General features: G+C 35.9%; 1 protein-coding gene across 1 annotated transcript; it reads right to left on the bottom strand.

Moving 5' to 3' along the window:
• Nucleotides 1–2,166: 2,166 nt before the first annotated feature.
• On the bottom strand, nt 2,167–12,546 carry LOC134748046 (uncharacterized). Its single transcript, XM_063682776.1, has 2 exons — nt 12,463–12,546; nt 2,167–4,503 (listed from the first exon to the last, which is right to left on the bottom strand). Exons 1-2 carry the CDS (start codon nt 12,478–12,480, stop codon nt 2,251–2,253), a joined length of 2,271 nt encoding a protein of 756 aa, XP_063538846.1. The 5' UTR covers nt 12,481–12,546; the 3' UTR covers nt 2,167–2,250.
• Between the last annotated feature and the right edge of the window lie 4,561 nt (nt 12,547–17,107).

Below are 17,107 nucleotides of genomic sequence, written 5' to 3'. Positions count from 1 at the left end.
GTAAATTTTGTAACCACAGTAAATTCACTGCCATCTATCGACACACGATTAAAACTAAAAATGAAGATGTATACGATAAAATGTACTACCTTCCACTGTTTGTGAGTACTATGAGTGCGACATGTGCTGCTATCTGTTTGACAAGGTAAGAACTTCCCTCAAAAAATTCTTACTGAAATAGTTCGCATGGCATTAAGTAGCGCCATCTCTTCATTCATCTAAGCATTATTTGACTTTGTATCATTGTTTTTTAATCTCTGACGAGGAAATTATTCAATTAAGTTAAACCCCTGCTTAATTCTTTCCTAACCTTTTGTCGATTGCATCCTAGTCCATCGATTTGACTAAACACATTTTTTTGCAGATATAATAGTTATCTGCCCTTCTAACTCAGTGCCTAACCTACTCTGTGTTGTATTTAGAAAAGGAACTAGGATAAATCGTAAATTACCTGCCACCTTCCAAATTATGGCCTAAACTGGCAAAAATAAGAATTTTATTTATTCAGTCACACAATTTAAAAAAACCAGATAACGTAGTTCTGAAATTTCTTGTAATCTTTTTTAGTTTTCAGAAATTTCTTTCAACTTTACATTACAACTATTACATCCGTGTACCTATCAAAATACTTTGTTAGTTTTCACTGAGAAATAATAAGGGATATCAAACTTTATTCTTCAATAAGGATAAACGCGCAAAGCTTAATGCAGATGGCGCTGCAATTATGACAATTATACAAACACGTCTTAAGGCGGCTCCAGGAGGAGTGACCTGCCTACAGAGCAGGAGGTCCCGGGTTCGAATCCTGGTAAGGGCATATGTGGTATTTTTTATAAAAAGGGACCTTATTGTCGATGGCGCTTACGCCATTATAAACGATGCTCCGATATAAATAAAATGCCACGCGACGCTGTGCGGCGTAAGCGCCATCGACAATAAGGTCCCTTTTCATAGAAAATGCCCCATATATAGATGTGTTCATCACAAATATTTGTTCCTGAGTTATGAATGTTTCCTATGTATACTAGTATTTATATATTACTGCAGGGCTCGAACATTTCATGCGGATGACGTAAAAATGACGTAATTTTGCACACAGGATGTTTGTATAATTGTTCATCTGAATGACAATGAATGAATTAATGCATATTCTTTATTTCAGACTAGGTCTATACATTTGAATTATAATTGATTTCAAATAGTATTTTCATTAACAATTAACCACTTATCATTTATCAACCTCTTTAATTAAACGATAAAAACTAGGCTATGGTGCCACCCCGGACCGTAGCCGGCCCAAACGTCCCCATGACACTGGCAGCGTTGGCGTTGCCCCGTTGAATTGCAAAGAAGATCTGTTGGACCGGATACGATCCGGAGCGAGGATCGCAACCTCTATCCATTCTGATATATTTCGTTATAATTTGTGAGTACTAGTACCCACAACACAAGCCATATTATAGAGCTTACTGTGGGACTATGTCGGATGGTGTAAGATCCAATCCCTAATATTCATTTATGTATTTATTTATTATGGATGTGTAAAATAAACGCTGTTGTGAATATTTGGGAGAAAACAATTGCCTAATTTGTAGTACTCTTACAGATACAGATATACAGTAACCATATACATTCTATTATTAGAGGATACTTAATAAGCAGGCATCGTAAACTGCGAGCGAAATCCATTGAAATGACGTATGACAACATTGACAACCAGTTACAACCCTAGTACTTCAATGGATTTCGCTGGCAGTTTACGATGCCTGTAAATAAGGCACTTTATTCGTTGGAATATTTTATTGAACCCTTATTTCAATATATTGCACTCTGAAACAGCCATAACAATTTTGTCTGGTAATAATAAAATAAATAACAGTTAAATTTTCTCAAATACCTACTAATATTGCATTTTTCTCGTCCAATTTGCATATAATTGTAAATCTTGTCCGGCTGTTACCGCTCTTGGGGTTTTTTGATTTTAAACAAATATTTATTCGAATTACTTTCGTATCCTCGTATGATGACGTTAACTTTTCAGCGACGCATTTCGAATGAAGTTTACCCATGCAAATATGTTTATTAAGTCATGCCATCGATACTAATTGCCGTATCACATTTTACAATCCTTTACAAATAATTGATTAAATTTTTATATTATTTAACTTAACTGTAAAAAACTTATTATTATGTTTAACGCTATATTTACAGGAGTATTTAAACATTTAAATAGGCATGAGAACTGATACTCTACGATGATTTATTTTTGTCGTTTTTGTCGTTTCGTTTCCTCGAAGACGACCTTTCTGGTTTGTTCTCTTGTTTCACCATTCGCTTAGGTTGACTGTGGTAGTTTCTTGGGAAGGAGGGAGCCTTTTGTGAACTAGTAGCAGGTACGTGATGGAGCCCGCTTGTGTACTCCTCTTCAAGGTTTAATTGTGACCCACTTTGAATGTAGTGCGCGGGTAACGAGTGAGAATTGACATAGGATACTTTTTCATTGGATGCTGTTGCACCTCCAAGAACTGTTTGTGGAACCATAATGTTATATCTTGACTGGTATTTTGATGAATATGGCTCAGGAGTAACGTAGTTCACTGATTGCATTGATTTGCTTGGTTTTGGCGTCGTTTTGTGGAAGGGTAAAACGGTAGCAATCGTGTGAGCTTGGCTGGGATAATTCTCCGAGATGACGATAGTTTTGCTGGCAGAATCATCGCCAACTTGTTTTTGATAATAGTAGTTCTGTGAATGACCTGATTGAGGATCGAATTGGTATCTTTGTATCGTTTGACTCTTGGGAGATGACGGATAAATTGCAATAGTTTCCTTTTGAAGGGGTTCTTTAGGAGAGTAATATTGCTGCTGTTCTTGAGCTGCTCCATATTGCGGTTTAGGCGTATTGTAGGAACTCACAGATACTTTTGTAGGAGCATCATCTTTAGGATCTTCTTTGGGTAGCTCATACTCCGCTTCCGTTTCATATTGCTGTGACTGTAGCTGTTGTGGTCTATAATGAGGAGACCGGGGGACTTCATGTGCTTGCTGTTGGGCAGCCGCCTGGGATTCATCGTACTGTTCATGAGCAGGAGTATGTTGAACGGTAGATTCTTGGTCTACTGCTGCTGCCGTCTGGCCATTAGTTTGACTTGAAATTTGCTGATATTCAGAATCAACATTATCAACGTAATATTGTTGATATGCTTCTGGGGATTGAACGTACTGGTATTGGTACTCGTACTGCTGGTTTTGCACAGGTTGCTGATGGTAAACCGCTTGAGCTGGCGTCATATAATACTGAGGAGAAGAATACTTTGAAGGATATTTAGCCATGACAGGCTGAACTGCGGAATATTGAACTCCGGAGTAATCTGCTTGCGTATAAGCTGGTCGCACGTACGGGTTCGCATAGTGTTGGGGTTCGTAATGAGATGCTGGAGACGAGATTGGCGCAGACACAGGCGCTGATAAAGGCGAATGGTTGTAAGACATAATTTGAGGTGCCATTGAATATCCAATCTTAGCAAAATACTGATTGACTAACTCTTGCAAATTAACATTGTTCAAATACTGAGATATCGGATAGTTTTGCGGTAAGTTAGCATACAATTCAGCTGATGGATTCTTAAGATACGAGCTTGGGATTCTCAAAACTAGCACAGGAACTACTTTTTGTTCTAGTTGAGGTCCGTGTGATCGGATGTAATCTGAAGTTAATCCAGCACTCTGGTACTGAGGGCTTTTAAGGAGTTGAGATGAATCTACGAAGTAGTTAGGCATAACTGAGGGAAATTGACCACTCAATCCGGAGAAATGATCTCCATTGTATGTTGTGTATAAAGTAGAGGGTGAAGACTGCGATGATTTATAGGGCGGCGGTGGAGGAGATTCTAATCCCTTCACGTTTTCATAGTTCGATTTAAACTCAGTCGAGGGTTTTTTGTATTCATAAGAGTTCGTTTGTTCTTCTTTAACTGAAACGAGTTCGTAAGCCTGTGACGGCTGAATCTCTACATTTGGTGAAGCTGTTGTATAACCTCCTTTCGTATATTGGTTATTCTGGCCATTAGGACGCGCTGGAGGAATATCATCCTGCGAATATGGGTATAACACGAATTTTCCTTTTTCTTGAGGCTTTCCGAAATAGGAGTAACTATAACCAGTGTTGGTTCTGTATCCATATCCCAAGTTAGCATCAATGGTTCTTTTTCCTTTTCCCTTCGAGTCCGTATCGTTTACTATTTCAATAGCAATAACTGCAGGGAATGGCAGTTTAGGTAAGTCTCCTTTGGGTGGTAGTTTTGTTGTTTCTTTGTCAGACTTATTTTTTTCTTCATCCACAGGCACATCGGATTTGATTCCAAATTTTGCTTCTACCTCCCTCAGGAATTGCCTTTCTTCATTTGTGAGACTTAAATTTGTATTGGGTTCCTTAACTTCAGGCTTGTACTTCTTGGGTTCGGGAGCGGGGCTCGCTGTAGATAACGCAGTGAGCACCAATATCTGAAATAATGCAAAAATAATCTTTAAACATATTTTTTCTACTTAAGTAAGAAATTTAATGTGAATTTAATAGAATATCTCACTTGATGATGATAATAAGAATCGTGCATAATAAATTACACAAATTTATAACTCAAAGCTAGAGTTCAAAATATTTTTGATCACGCTAATATATCATGTTGCAGGTCATGACTTTCTTCTAGTATTGCACGAGGCAAAAACTCTAAATATAAGTACATGATTCAAAAATGATGCAGCCTAACCAATAAATACCTACCTGTCACATTTATTGCGGTTGTAATTTTAAACGTCAAACTTCTATGAAATTATGACGTATAAACAACACTGGCACTGCATGTGCTGTCAAAATCTCTGCAGACTTTTCTTGGTCTAACTCTACGTAAATAAAATACCCTGATCCCTGACCGAATAAATACAGAAAGTTGCTACAGTAATACATGTCGGTGTCGCATCCTTTTGAATTTCTCCAATAAGTTTAATACTCAATTATACGCTAATGACACTTCCATAATTAATACAAATCTAACTAATATGTTACAATACGGCAAATCACACTAACTGACGAACGTACAAAATAAATAGGCTAATTCGCATGTTACATACACTAAAGATAGATATAACTCCGTAATAGATGGATACAGTCTAAGGAAAAAACGTGCCTCGAAAATCACGAAAATTTGATTCTCGATCAGATGGCGCCACTACCTTTGGCCTACTCTCGTATAGAGGGCGTTGACGGTTTCGTTTGTTATTTAACAATTTTAACGCATATCAGTAAAAGGACATGGGTCAAATCATATAAAAATAATTAATGCAAATAAAAGAATCATTTATCCATATTTAAATAGGTACATGTTCGTATTTTTATAAATCTTCATTTTTAGTTTTAAAGTGTATCGATAGATGGTAGTGAATTGTTTGCTGAAAACGAGTTGTAGCTCGATTTTTATTTATTGTCAGCAAAATTTTGTATGCTGTCCAAATGATTTAATGCCATTTTTTTTATCAGTTTTAAAAACGGCTGATCACATAATTACTTCCCTAAAAGTTATACGTGATCAGAAAGGGCATTTATGCTGATTCACATGAGCGTTCGATTCGCCAGCGTTCAGCAAGCGACTTGAATAGCGCAGCTGTTACGCAAACGCCATTTTCTCGGCGCGAGTCGCGACCCTCGCTTTCCACGACCTCAGGATCTCGTGATAAACTACCTCACTAAAACATTGACATACGTGTTACATAAATGTTACATAAATTATTTTGCGGTTATAATTAGGGTTTTATAGTGATATGTAAATAAGATCGAGATTCCGCGTCATTACGTCTGTCGTCATCTTATTTTTATGGTATTCAAAAGCATGTTAACCGCTCTATTAATCTGCGGTCAACGTAAAACAAACTTATGTGATAATGTCGTGGAGATTTATACCATCTTATAAAATGCTCTTACGTATACAATTCGTCTGACTTACGATTTATTACTCAAATTGCCTCATCTGTAATTCTCCGTATAGTTACCCTACCCTACATAAGCCAAGTCAGGCGTAATACAATGCGACTTCCTCAACAAATTCGAGTCGGCTTTTATTGGGCAGGTTAGAGTTAATCTAGAGAAAGTTAAACGGTGGATCCACGGGGTTGCGATTGCGAAACTTCCTGGCTGAATCCCACCTAGTGTGGGTAAGGAGTCCTCGTCTTTTAAACTGATATCACCATTTTCAGGCTTTAACTAGTTTTCTGTAGACTCGAGCTTTTTTTGTAATACTTTTGATCACACCAGCTAGTAAAGGCTCTCTTGAGTGATTGTTCAAAAACTGATCAGAAAGTTGCACTTTACCCACATGTGAGGCAAAAGTAATCAAATGCAAATTTTGTGTGGTGTCCTTATGTGGGCTGGTAGAATTAACTTTCAAATGATGATTTTGAATGATAAATATTTAATAATAATATCATTAATTTGGAATGGATTTGGTTTGATTTTGTTTGGTATTTTACAGTTACTATTTTCCTTGCGTTGACGTGGTGAAAAATGGAGGCAAAAGTTGTTTAGCCCTCGTGCCTTGGATCCCTCGCAACGCTCAATATTCCACTTTTCAAACCACTCGCTACGTACGTGGTTAAATTTTGAAATATTTCGCTTGCTCGGGTATCAATAGCACGAGAGGTTAAACAACAACTTTGCCCCCATGTAAAACAAACAAATAACTAGTTAGGACTGTTGTACTAGTATTTATACTTATATTTTTAGGACGCGTTGTTTTTTTAAATGAAATTGAAAGTTTAAATCCTTACACATTTTTTTCAATCTACAGGGTACAGGGTGACCTTAGCCATTAGACAAACCCTGAAATCCCACGTAGGGTTACTTCTCAGGAATGCTCTAACGTTAATATTTTTTTAATTAGAACAAAAGATAAAAAAAAATTCAAACAAAAATTAATTCCAATGATCGACAACAAAAAGAAACAAAATCATTGGCAGCGTTTTTGACGACTTTATGGATGGTATAGAAAGGATGCCAATCTCTTATGGCAGAATTGTTACAAAAGTGACCGCTTTAAGCTTTAAATAATAGTTCCTAATCTCTCCGGTGGCGCTAGTTAGGCTCTGGGACATGAGTATAACATGAACCATATAAGGCAACAAATAACCCGACCAAATTACGTAGGTTGTTTTTGGTAGTATTTCGGTGTATGCTGGCGCCGCCTAATTACTGTTTTTGATGGACACTTTTCATACATACAGATTTGGCTCCTTTATATAGTCTCCATGGACGACTTGTTCGAAAAGTCAGTCAAAAGTCAGAATCTTATTAATGTCATAAATAAAAAAGATAATAAGGTCGAAGAAGGTTTCATACTATTTATAACCTCAGGAGCTATTAACACGTACAGGCTGCTCCAAAGTAAAAACCGGTCAAGTGCGAGTCGAACTCGCGTTCCAAAGGTTCCGTACATTACACAATTTAAACAATGTATTTTTTATGTGAATCGCGAGTGAAATATCTTTAAAAACCCGTAGGGGTCGTATCAAAAAGTAAGTAAGTCCGACTCACGCTTGACTGCACATTTTTGATAGGTTTTCCTGTGATCTATAGGTAAAGAACTATTTTATGTATTTTTTTCAAAATTTTAGACCCAGTAGTTTCGGAGATAAAGAGGGGGGAGTTTCCCCCCGAAAGTAGCCACCATGTTTAAAATTCAATTGTTTATGTTACATGTCCGTCTTTGGGTCACAAACTTACATATGTATAACAAATTTCAATTTAATTGGTCCAGCAGTTTCAGTGAAAATAGGCTGTGACAGACGGACAGACACACAGACCGACGCACGAGTGATCCTATAAGGGTTCCGTTTTTTCCTTTTGAGGTACGAAACCCTAAGAATCGTTATTAGTTAATTTCTTCGTAACCGCTACACCGGTTGATATGATACTTGGTATACTGATTCTAAATACCCTAATGCATATGTAAATTTCGGCTTTGTCCAATGGCTATAAGGACACCTGTATATTGTTTTCTTATATTCTTCAGAATTTTTAATTGAGTTTTTAATAGGGCCCCAGTCACAAGTAAAGATAAGGCAAGGTCAAGGGACATCGTTAAAATCACAGATGACACAAATTGCTTTGAGAATTGGGTAAGTAAGTACGACGCGAAGCTAAATGCGAATTAATGAGGTTTCGAGATGCATTGCGAAACGGACATTTTGCGGAAATGTGTGGCTGTTAGTCTTTTGTTTTGTTGGAAATAACGAGATACGAGTATTGTGTGCGTGTTCGCAGTGTCCCAATTTTGCCTTTCTCGTTTTATGATGAGCGCATTCTGATATTTTGAAAGGTTACCTACGGCAACGTCGATACAAATTTTATCCGATGTTTCATTAGCCAAATTGTCATTCCGAACGTGTTTTTTTAATCTGTCGAATTTTCAAGTGTCAATTTTTGTTTTAATATTTGCTTTAATTGTAACAGGGAGACTATTCCAACGGCGAGCTACCTGAATGGAGAAAGAATTGGACATGACTGTAACCTGTTCGGTGACATGGTATGATGGTTGATTTACAACAAATTGTGTCTAAATATTTTCAATAACGTTAATATCCAGAGCAGAAAATGAGAACTACGTTTGTATGAAAAGGCGATTTCGCGCGGGTCCTCCACTTTCGTCTTAAGGGCATGTAGATCCAGTTACTTTTCGGCAAATTTCAGCTACCTAAGCTACCTGTATCTTCCGTTTCAGGGTGCTGTCTAGATACCTAGACGCCTAGGTCCTTTACGAGACTTACTTTACTTTTTAGGTCATTACGAGATGCTTGATTGTAAAACATGTACCTACAAATAATTATAAACCCAAATCCACTTCATTGTATAATTTACAATGCACATCAAATCTAGCCCGTCTTTAACAGTGACAATGACATTTCAATGTAAAACTCGCAATCACGATGACTCGCAATCAATATTAAGAACTTTTATCTACAGATCTGATGTTAATCGTGCAGAAAACCATAATCGGAACAGAGATATGAAAATTAAAGACCGTCTATCTCCGCAACCAAGCCGCAAAAGTTCGAGTGTAGTCCATAAGGACTTTATGTGTATGGAAAGCTTTATGTAGAAAACCGCGAGTTTAAATACTAAGGTAAACCCGGCAAAGTATTGTTTTTTTTTTCTTAAGAGGATAGTCGACGATAGCTTCTTCATACAATCGTAGTCCCCATTTTGATGATATTGACAATATGGAAAATATTTTTACATAATCTATCTCGTATTATTCACCAGTTCACCACAGCTCTGCCCCTTTGTATGCCTTTCATCGATTTTTTTATTATTATAATAAGAGCGGGAGATATTAGGAGCGGAAAAAAATACGAACAATTTGTTTTTAAACTTCTATCACTTATAAATTATAAAAATTTAATAATTGGAAAAGTCAAACTAAGGACTGTAGTAAATATACATCAAATCAAAATATATTCTATAAATAATCCAGAGAGGAAACTGGAGACTACGTTAGTATATAGAAGTGGTCACGCGCGGTCCTCAACTTTTCTCTTAAGGTAAAAACGGCAGTTCACCTAGAGACTACCAATCTTTATTATGCACTTATCTCTGGTGCCGGCCATTACGGATCGCGCTTTGAGTGCGAGATAGTTTCAAAACAAGGAACTTATAGTTCATTAAACATAATCTCGCATGGCATTTGTAGTGAAGTAATAGTCGTGTTGGATGTTAATGTAGTGGTGCAACTGGTTACTGCCTAGTAGTTAGGTTTAAGCCGTCGTTTAGTCGGTAGGAAATATCTTGCAAATAGTTATAGGTAGATACTTGTACTTGTAGCTTACAGATTGCTACAGAGTAATCGAGCCCATTTAATAAATAAAGTCTAATCTCGACGCGCTGTTAACTTGATAGGGTAAGTTGGAGAATAAATATATACCCTAAATTATATCCTTTTATTCTTGCATTAAAAAAATAGCAGATTAAATGTAATATTGATGGAGTTAAAGTTAAATATATATGTAATATGTAATACAATACAATACAACCCTGTTTGTGCAACAACTGCACGAGTGCACGTCAGATTGATAGTGTCAATGTCATGTCCTATATTAATTTTAACCTGTCCTTCACTCCCCAGCTTACCAGATCATCTTGACAGCGCAACGGGGTTACGGAGTATATTGATAAATAAATAATACCATGACAGGATGTGTTTAGTTTACTTTACATCTGGTCTGGCCATACTCCAAGAGGTTAATAATTGAGTATTCAGGTCGGGTCGGCATACCGCGAGACCTGCGAGTCTCTTGTACCTACCCATTGAGATACAATTAGTGCTCTCGTCGTTTCCCAAAATATAACACGAACACATTAAATCAATATTTGATTTTTGGAGTTCGAAAAATTTATGATTTTTAAGTAGTTACATTATACATAAATAATTATTTATTTAAATAGTTATTTATTTAGTACTACATTATATATTATACGTGCCGAAGTCTTGTCAAAGGTCTCATTTTTGCGCTTACCATAAGGACGAGATTTGCGTGTATCTTTATACGAATAACCTGTCAAAGCATCCTTATAGCAAGCGTCAAACTGGGACTTTTTGCTTGGAAATGACACATATTTGTTGGAATGGAAGTGTAACGCTGGCCATCTTTTGAATATAGTTTTGAATTTGATTATGTCAAGGCCTGAAAAATTGTATAACATTACAGCTTATTTTCCTTAAAGTTTGCCAACCCCTGATTTAGTCATAAGTATACTGTTAAACAATTTTTGTTATTAGATCAACCTCGAAATAGAAGCCCGAGTATGAATTAGGTCACGTATGCTTTTGCTTAATTTTGACGTATTGACGAAAGACGTTTTCTTTAACATATAGTTCCTATACTTACGTAACAACTGTCAAAGCTCGGACAGCATAAGGATTGCATTTCAGCCTTCAACGCGTTTCGTCCGGTCGATCTGCAGGAGGGCCACGATCACGGTTCGAATACGCAAGAGCGATAGAGGCAGATAAGGAAATTTCGATCTCGTCTGACCCTATTTAATGCGAGACGTTACGGTTACATTACTTGCCTGATGCATCCTACTGTTTTTTGTAGGTACTTTCGAATATAATAGGTACTGTAAATTGGCTTTATGCGAATAGGATATTGCTTTAGGCTGTTTTATGTAGATACGTTGATAAGATTAAAAGCAACTAAAAAGTTTATTAAAAAGTTGCTTTGGACACCTTGCGTTGTCCAGATTTAATTGCGCTAGTTATCGATATTTCACATGAGTTTATGTAATCTGATAAAATTCTAATCGAATGGTACCTACTTGCAATATTTTTAATACTGTGTAGTATCAATGTGCTAATAAATAGATGACAATAAATATGAACTGTCCAAAAATAAATTCGATCATTATCATTAATCTTGACGCCATTTCAGTAATACTATTAAGGTATATTTTTAAACATAATTAATACTAGCGGTAACTTATATGTGGAGTCTGGATGGAGCATTATCATTACCAAATCAACTTATTTAGAAATAGGCCATATTTACACCACTGGTCGCTTAACATTATAAGTATGACTATCAGTTAAATAACAATCAAACTTACACCGGTACACCCTCTTACAAAATATAATAAATACCTAATTGATTCAAAATATTCGTTATCAATTGTAATTACGTAAAATTAAATTAATAAGGTATCGAAATAAGTAGGTATATACAAAACGTCTTTAGCGGATAAGTAAAATAATACGAGTAGCTGTCCGCATTTTTGCGAAATTGTGAAAATTTCCGGGACTCAAACTATCTCCATCTTCATCTTAATCGGTTTAAGCGAGAAGAGATAACAGTCAGGCAGTCAGTTACTTTTGCATTTATAATATTAGTAGGGATAAATGCCTGAATGGAAAAATTAATGGTTAAAGTACAGCCACGAGTCATCCAAGCTATTAACAGGTTATCTGTTATTTCACTATTATTTATATGACCAGAGGGCCTAGCCAAGATGACAATCGTATATCAAGAAAAGCCACACGAACAGAATAAAACCGGACAAGTGCGAATCGGAATCGCCCACCGAGGGTTCCGTATAAAAACATTTTTTCACAGCTTCAAGGGACCATAGATCAGACATAATGAGCGTTCCCGAGATAAATGACAGACACACGAACGGACGGACAGACGGACAGACGGACGGACAACAAAATAATCCTATAAGGGTTCTACGAAAAGTCACGTGACTATTTCCATTCATTATTTAAGTTTTGATTGACGTTTTCTATCAACGTTGTCATCTTGGCTGGGCCCCCAGATTAGGTAGGTAGGTAAAAAGGCAGGACAAAGCAGAGTAGTCTGCGGTCGGTATGAATACATTAACCCAATTACACGTGCTTGCAATGTTTACAAAATAAAAGTATTTACCAGCGCAAACCACCGCATCTTGCGTCGACGTCACTCGCCTTCTGTCAAAAGAAAACAAACCGTTTAGTCTGTCATCCGTCACGTCACAAATCACAACACTATCACAAATCACTACACTACTTAGTTCTAATTTTTGTCCCTAACAGGGTTATATTGTGGCTTAATTTTGTTAGTTTGACCTTATTTGTATCAACATGAATGCAATAAAGATATTAAAATTTATTTTTATTGTGATAAACGTTTCACATACATGCACTGTGGGTCAGGTATATGGCCGGTATACCGGTGAGTAAAGCAATGGATCCACGTAAGACTATGTTCGCTTCTTTTATACCTCGGAAATGTTCACGAGATGCGCCCGCGATCGCCGGCCAGAAGCACTCACACAGGCAGAGCCGCGGAGGATGCGCTACTGATTATGGTGCACACTTTCACTGGCAATTTCTTAGTAGTTTTGTGATTTTAGTCTACAAATTAAATACAACAAGTATAGTTTTATTAGTCATGGGCAAGTTAAAACCCTTAAACAGTGTTTTAGATATGTACAAGTATGTTGCAACAAACTACACTAGCCTTAGGTACAGAATGGATAGGCACAAAATTAACTTATCCCTTTGAGCAATAAAACTGGATCACTATTTGCGGAAATTTCCTTATAAAGTGACCTTATTTAAATGTAAGTGTATGGACAGAATGTACAAAAAATAATTAAAATAATAGGTAGTTACTAACTTTCGACTGTTCACGATAAATTTTACTTAATTCTAGCAAATTCCTTTATTCACTTTTACCTACCTATCTACTACTTAGCATTAGAGAAGAATAAATATATTTTTAAAAGACTGGCATTAAACGTTATTGACGTTTCAATTGTTTAAATTTTATTAAAAATGGAATTTTATAGTCATGGGCGCATGTCATGGACACGACCGTTTTTATTATTCCGTATTTTTTATAAACTCAAACAAGAATATTTACTCGATTTATATTTCCCACTACTAACCGATTACTAAAATCGTTTCAAAAACAAGTATTGGAATTTAAATAACTAAGTTAATCGATATACATTGTCATTATGATGAAAGATTTATTTAAACTGATAAATTTATTAATACGGGTGGACGATTCATTAAACTGCATGAGCTATTGTCAAAACTGTAAACTTAATATTTTCATATATGGATTTTATTTGTCATATAAGTTTAATAATAGCTATCGATGTTAAAAAAACGCACCATATTTCGTCAAACAGACTGCAATGTCAGTCAGTGGCGCTTTCGATTTATTTGCATAAAGTTAGGCCAGACGTCGGCTTGCTTTACCGCCTGTTCAGTGTTCAGACGATGTTAATGTGTTTAGTAACGAGCTTATAATTAGCTGTCGCCACTGAGTAAGTTGTTGCACAAAATATAGGTCACTTGGAGAGTATCATCAATATAACCTTGTTCCATATACACCAGTATAATATAAATAATATGATGGTCGTATTGGTCTACGTGACAGTGTGATAATGACAGTGTCAGTGACACATTTTTATCACGCGGATAAAGCCCTCCTTTATTTAACCTTGTTGTTTAGTAAATTGGGATGAATTTCGTTTGTTTGAGAAAGCAATAAAACAAAAGAAAAGTAACTTTACTTAGTTTATGAAAGGAACTAATTAGATTGAAAAGGAGTGTACATTAAAATGCACATTTGTCCTTACAATTTTAAGGCGCACCTACTGACCAAAACAGCCTGTACCGCCAGCAAGCACTTGACCGGTTGTTTAATTGCTTATTATGTAACTATCCTTGCGAAGTTTCCCTTGCCAAAAAGATGTTGTACTGTACCGCTTTTAATGAGTTTACTATTTTTATATTAGCTGTCGCCACTGAGTAAGTTGTTGCACAAAATATAGGTCACTTGGAGAGTATCATCAATATAACCTTGTTCCATATACACCAGTATAATATAAATAATATGATGGTCGTATTGGTCTACGTGACAGTGTGATAATGACAGTGTCAGTGACACATTTTTATCACGTGGATAAAGCCCTCCTTTATTTAACCTTGTTGTTTAGTAAATTGGGATGAATTTCGTTTGTTTGAGAAAGCAATAAAACAAAAGAAAAGTAACTTTACTTAGTTTATGAAAGGAACTAATTAGATTGAAACGGAGTGTACATTAAAATGCACATTTGTCCTTACAATTTTAAGGCGCACCTACTGACCAAAACAGCCTGTACCGCCAGCAAGCACTTGACCGGTTGTTTAATTGCTTATTATGTAACTATCCTTGCGAAGTTTCCCTTGCCAAAAAGATGTTGTACTGTACCGCTTTTAATGAGTTTACTATTTATGTAAAAGCTTGGTTTAAATCAAGAAATACGTACCGCCTTAATATGGCACGGGTAATTCGTAATTTTATTTTCCACTTAATGACTCAACATTAAGATAGTGTCTAGGAAATAGGTAGCACCAATAGATAGGACTAATAAGGTACTTGCGCCGAAGATGCCACATCGTTATCTTTATTTTTTATTCGCTTTTTTAATATGAACTTACAGTTTTGTGTATGGAATCTACTAGCGAAAATGGACGCAAAATTTGAACACATTCACACTTACGTATATGTAAAAGTATGAACTAGCAAGCTTAAGAACCTTCACGCCTTCTTAGGCGCAAGTTATCTATATTAAGGGCATAAGCTTTTTTGGAATAGTGACGCCATTTTAAAATTATTTAAATTCGCTCAATTTTAAGACTTTAATTATCCGTCTTCGCACAAATGCAGTATAATTTGCCTTTTTTTATTTTTCTGTGATTAATAAAGATACGCGACACTGCCTGCACCATACAGTAAAGTTTGTAAGTGCCATATAAAAATCTATCAGGTTGGCTGCTCGTTGATGTCTTTTCTTCTCATAGTAAAGTCATCACTACCAAAAGTTGAATAAAATGTAAAAAGTCACATGTGCTCCGCCTCAAAATAATTACATACAGTACTACTACGTTACGAGGAAAGGGGACGGCCGCTTCTCCATACAAACGTAGTCCCCATTTTCCTCTCTGGATATTGACATTATGTAAAATATTTTTACATAATTTGATGTATATTAACCATATATACCCCTACGTTTGACTTTTTTGGATTCTTTGATTATTATAAAAATTAGGAGCGAAAAACAAATTTCATCCAAATTTTTAATGCGCCTAACTTTTGTTATAATTAAAAATTCGAAAACATCTAACGGGGCATAGCATATGTGGTTAATATGCATGAAATTGTGTCAAAATATTGTCAATAATTTTAATATCCGGAGGAAAATTAGGTCTACGTTTGTATGAAAAGGCGATTTCGAGCGGGTCCTACACTTTCGTCTTTATTTTCTATAATGTTAATATCCAAAGAGGAAAATGGGGACTATGTTTGTATTGAGAAGCGGTCATCCTTAGAAACTTAGTTTCCCCATGCATGTGATCTTGTGGCCCAAATTCAATCATAACCGGGTCGTAGGTCGCCATGTTTAATTTCCGCCCAACTCTCGGCTTGGGCGAAATTTCCTACTTGCAGTCTCTAATAACGCGGTTAACGATAAAAGTGTTAATCACGTGCTCTCTGACCTTACTCAGCGGACTTGGATTGATTATCTGTTCGATGATGAGTTTGCACACATCTATTTATATTTATGAGGCATAAGTACATACATGTATACTCCTGAGTGATTTCTAGTAACATTAGCGAGATGTAACTTCTCGATATCAGCGTAGATGCAAGAAAGAGAACAAACGACGAATGAGACCAAGGAAGAAAAATATATTAAGATACATTAAGAGAGACAAAATACAGAAAGAGAACAAACGACGAATGAGACCAAGGAAGAAAAATATATTAAGATACATTAAGAGAGACAAAATACAGACTTTGCCCAAGTAAGATAATGACAAAAGACGAATGAGACGAACGATAATGATACTTCTCGATCTAAAAAAAAATGTTACGTTTGTTCGTGCCGTGGGCTTATTTATACAGCTCAATACATAGTACAGTAAATAACAAATGATAACTCGTACATAAGTCCAGAAAATATCATTGTTACGAGAAGTTGAATCTACGACCCCCGAATTGGACGCCACATACTCGTATATACTATGCCGCTCAGCTACATCGACTTTTTAAACAATTTTTTGTTTTATTTGGACTATAAAACCATTAATTTTTTGGATATCAATGTCACGGTTGTTATTTATCAAATGAATAAATAAGGCATATATTTTTTTTTCATTTTTGTATAGTTACAGAGAAATCATTTTGTTTGGATAATTGTCTTATGTTTGTGAGGCATACCTTATCTTTCCTTCGAATTTTAAGGATGGATCGTTCCATGTTTGCTTGACATATTCTGATTTTTTCCTTTACTTCTTTTCTATATGTCCATGTTTGTGAGCCGTACGTTAAACAAGGGAGGATGCCACTATCCATTACTTTCTTTTTTACAGTAAGTGGCATATCTCCTTTCGATATTTCTTTGTGGGCCCAGTAATTTTTGCCAAGAGATATTTATTCTTCTATTTATTTCTTCTAGATTGTTGTCCCTATGAAAAGACACTTGTTTTCCGAGATATACTATATAAGTATTTACATATTCAACTTTCATCCT

The sequence above is a fragment of the Cydia strobilella genome, chromosome 15 (assembly GCF_947568885.1).
Source record: "Cydia strobilella chromosome 15, ilCydStro3.1, whole genome shotgun sequence".
NCBI lineage: Eukaryota > Metazoa > Arthropoda > Insecta > Lepidoptera > Tortricidae > Cydia > Cydia strobilella.
The sequence above is the reverse complement of the archived record's forward strand: the minus strand, read 5'-3'. Positions and strand labels throughout refer to the sequence as shown.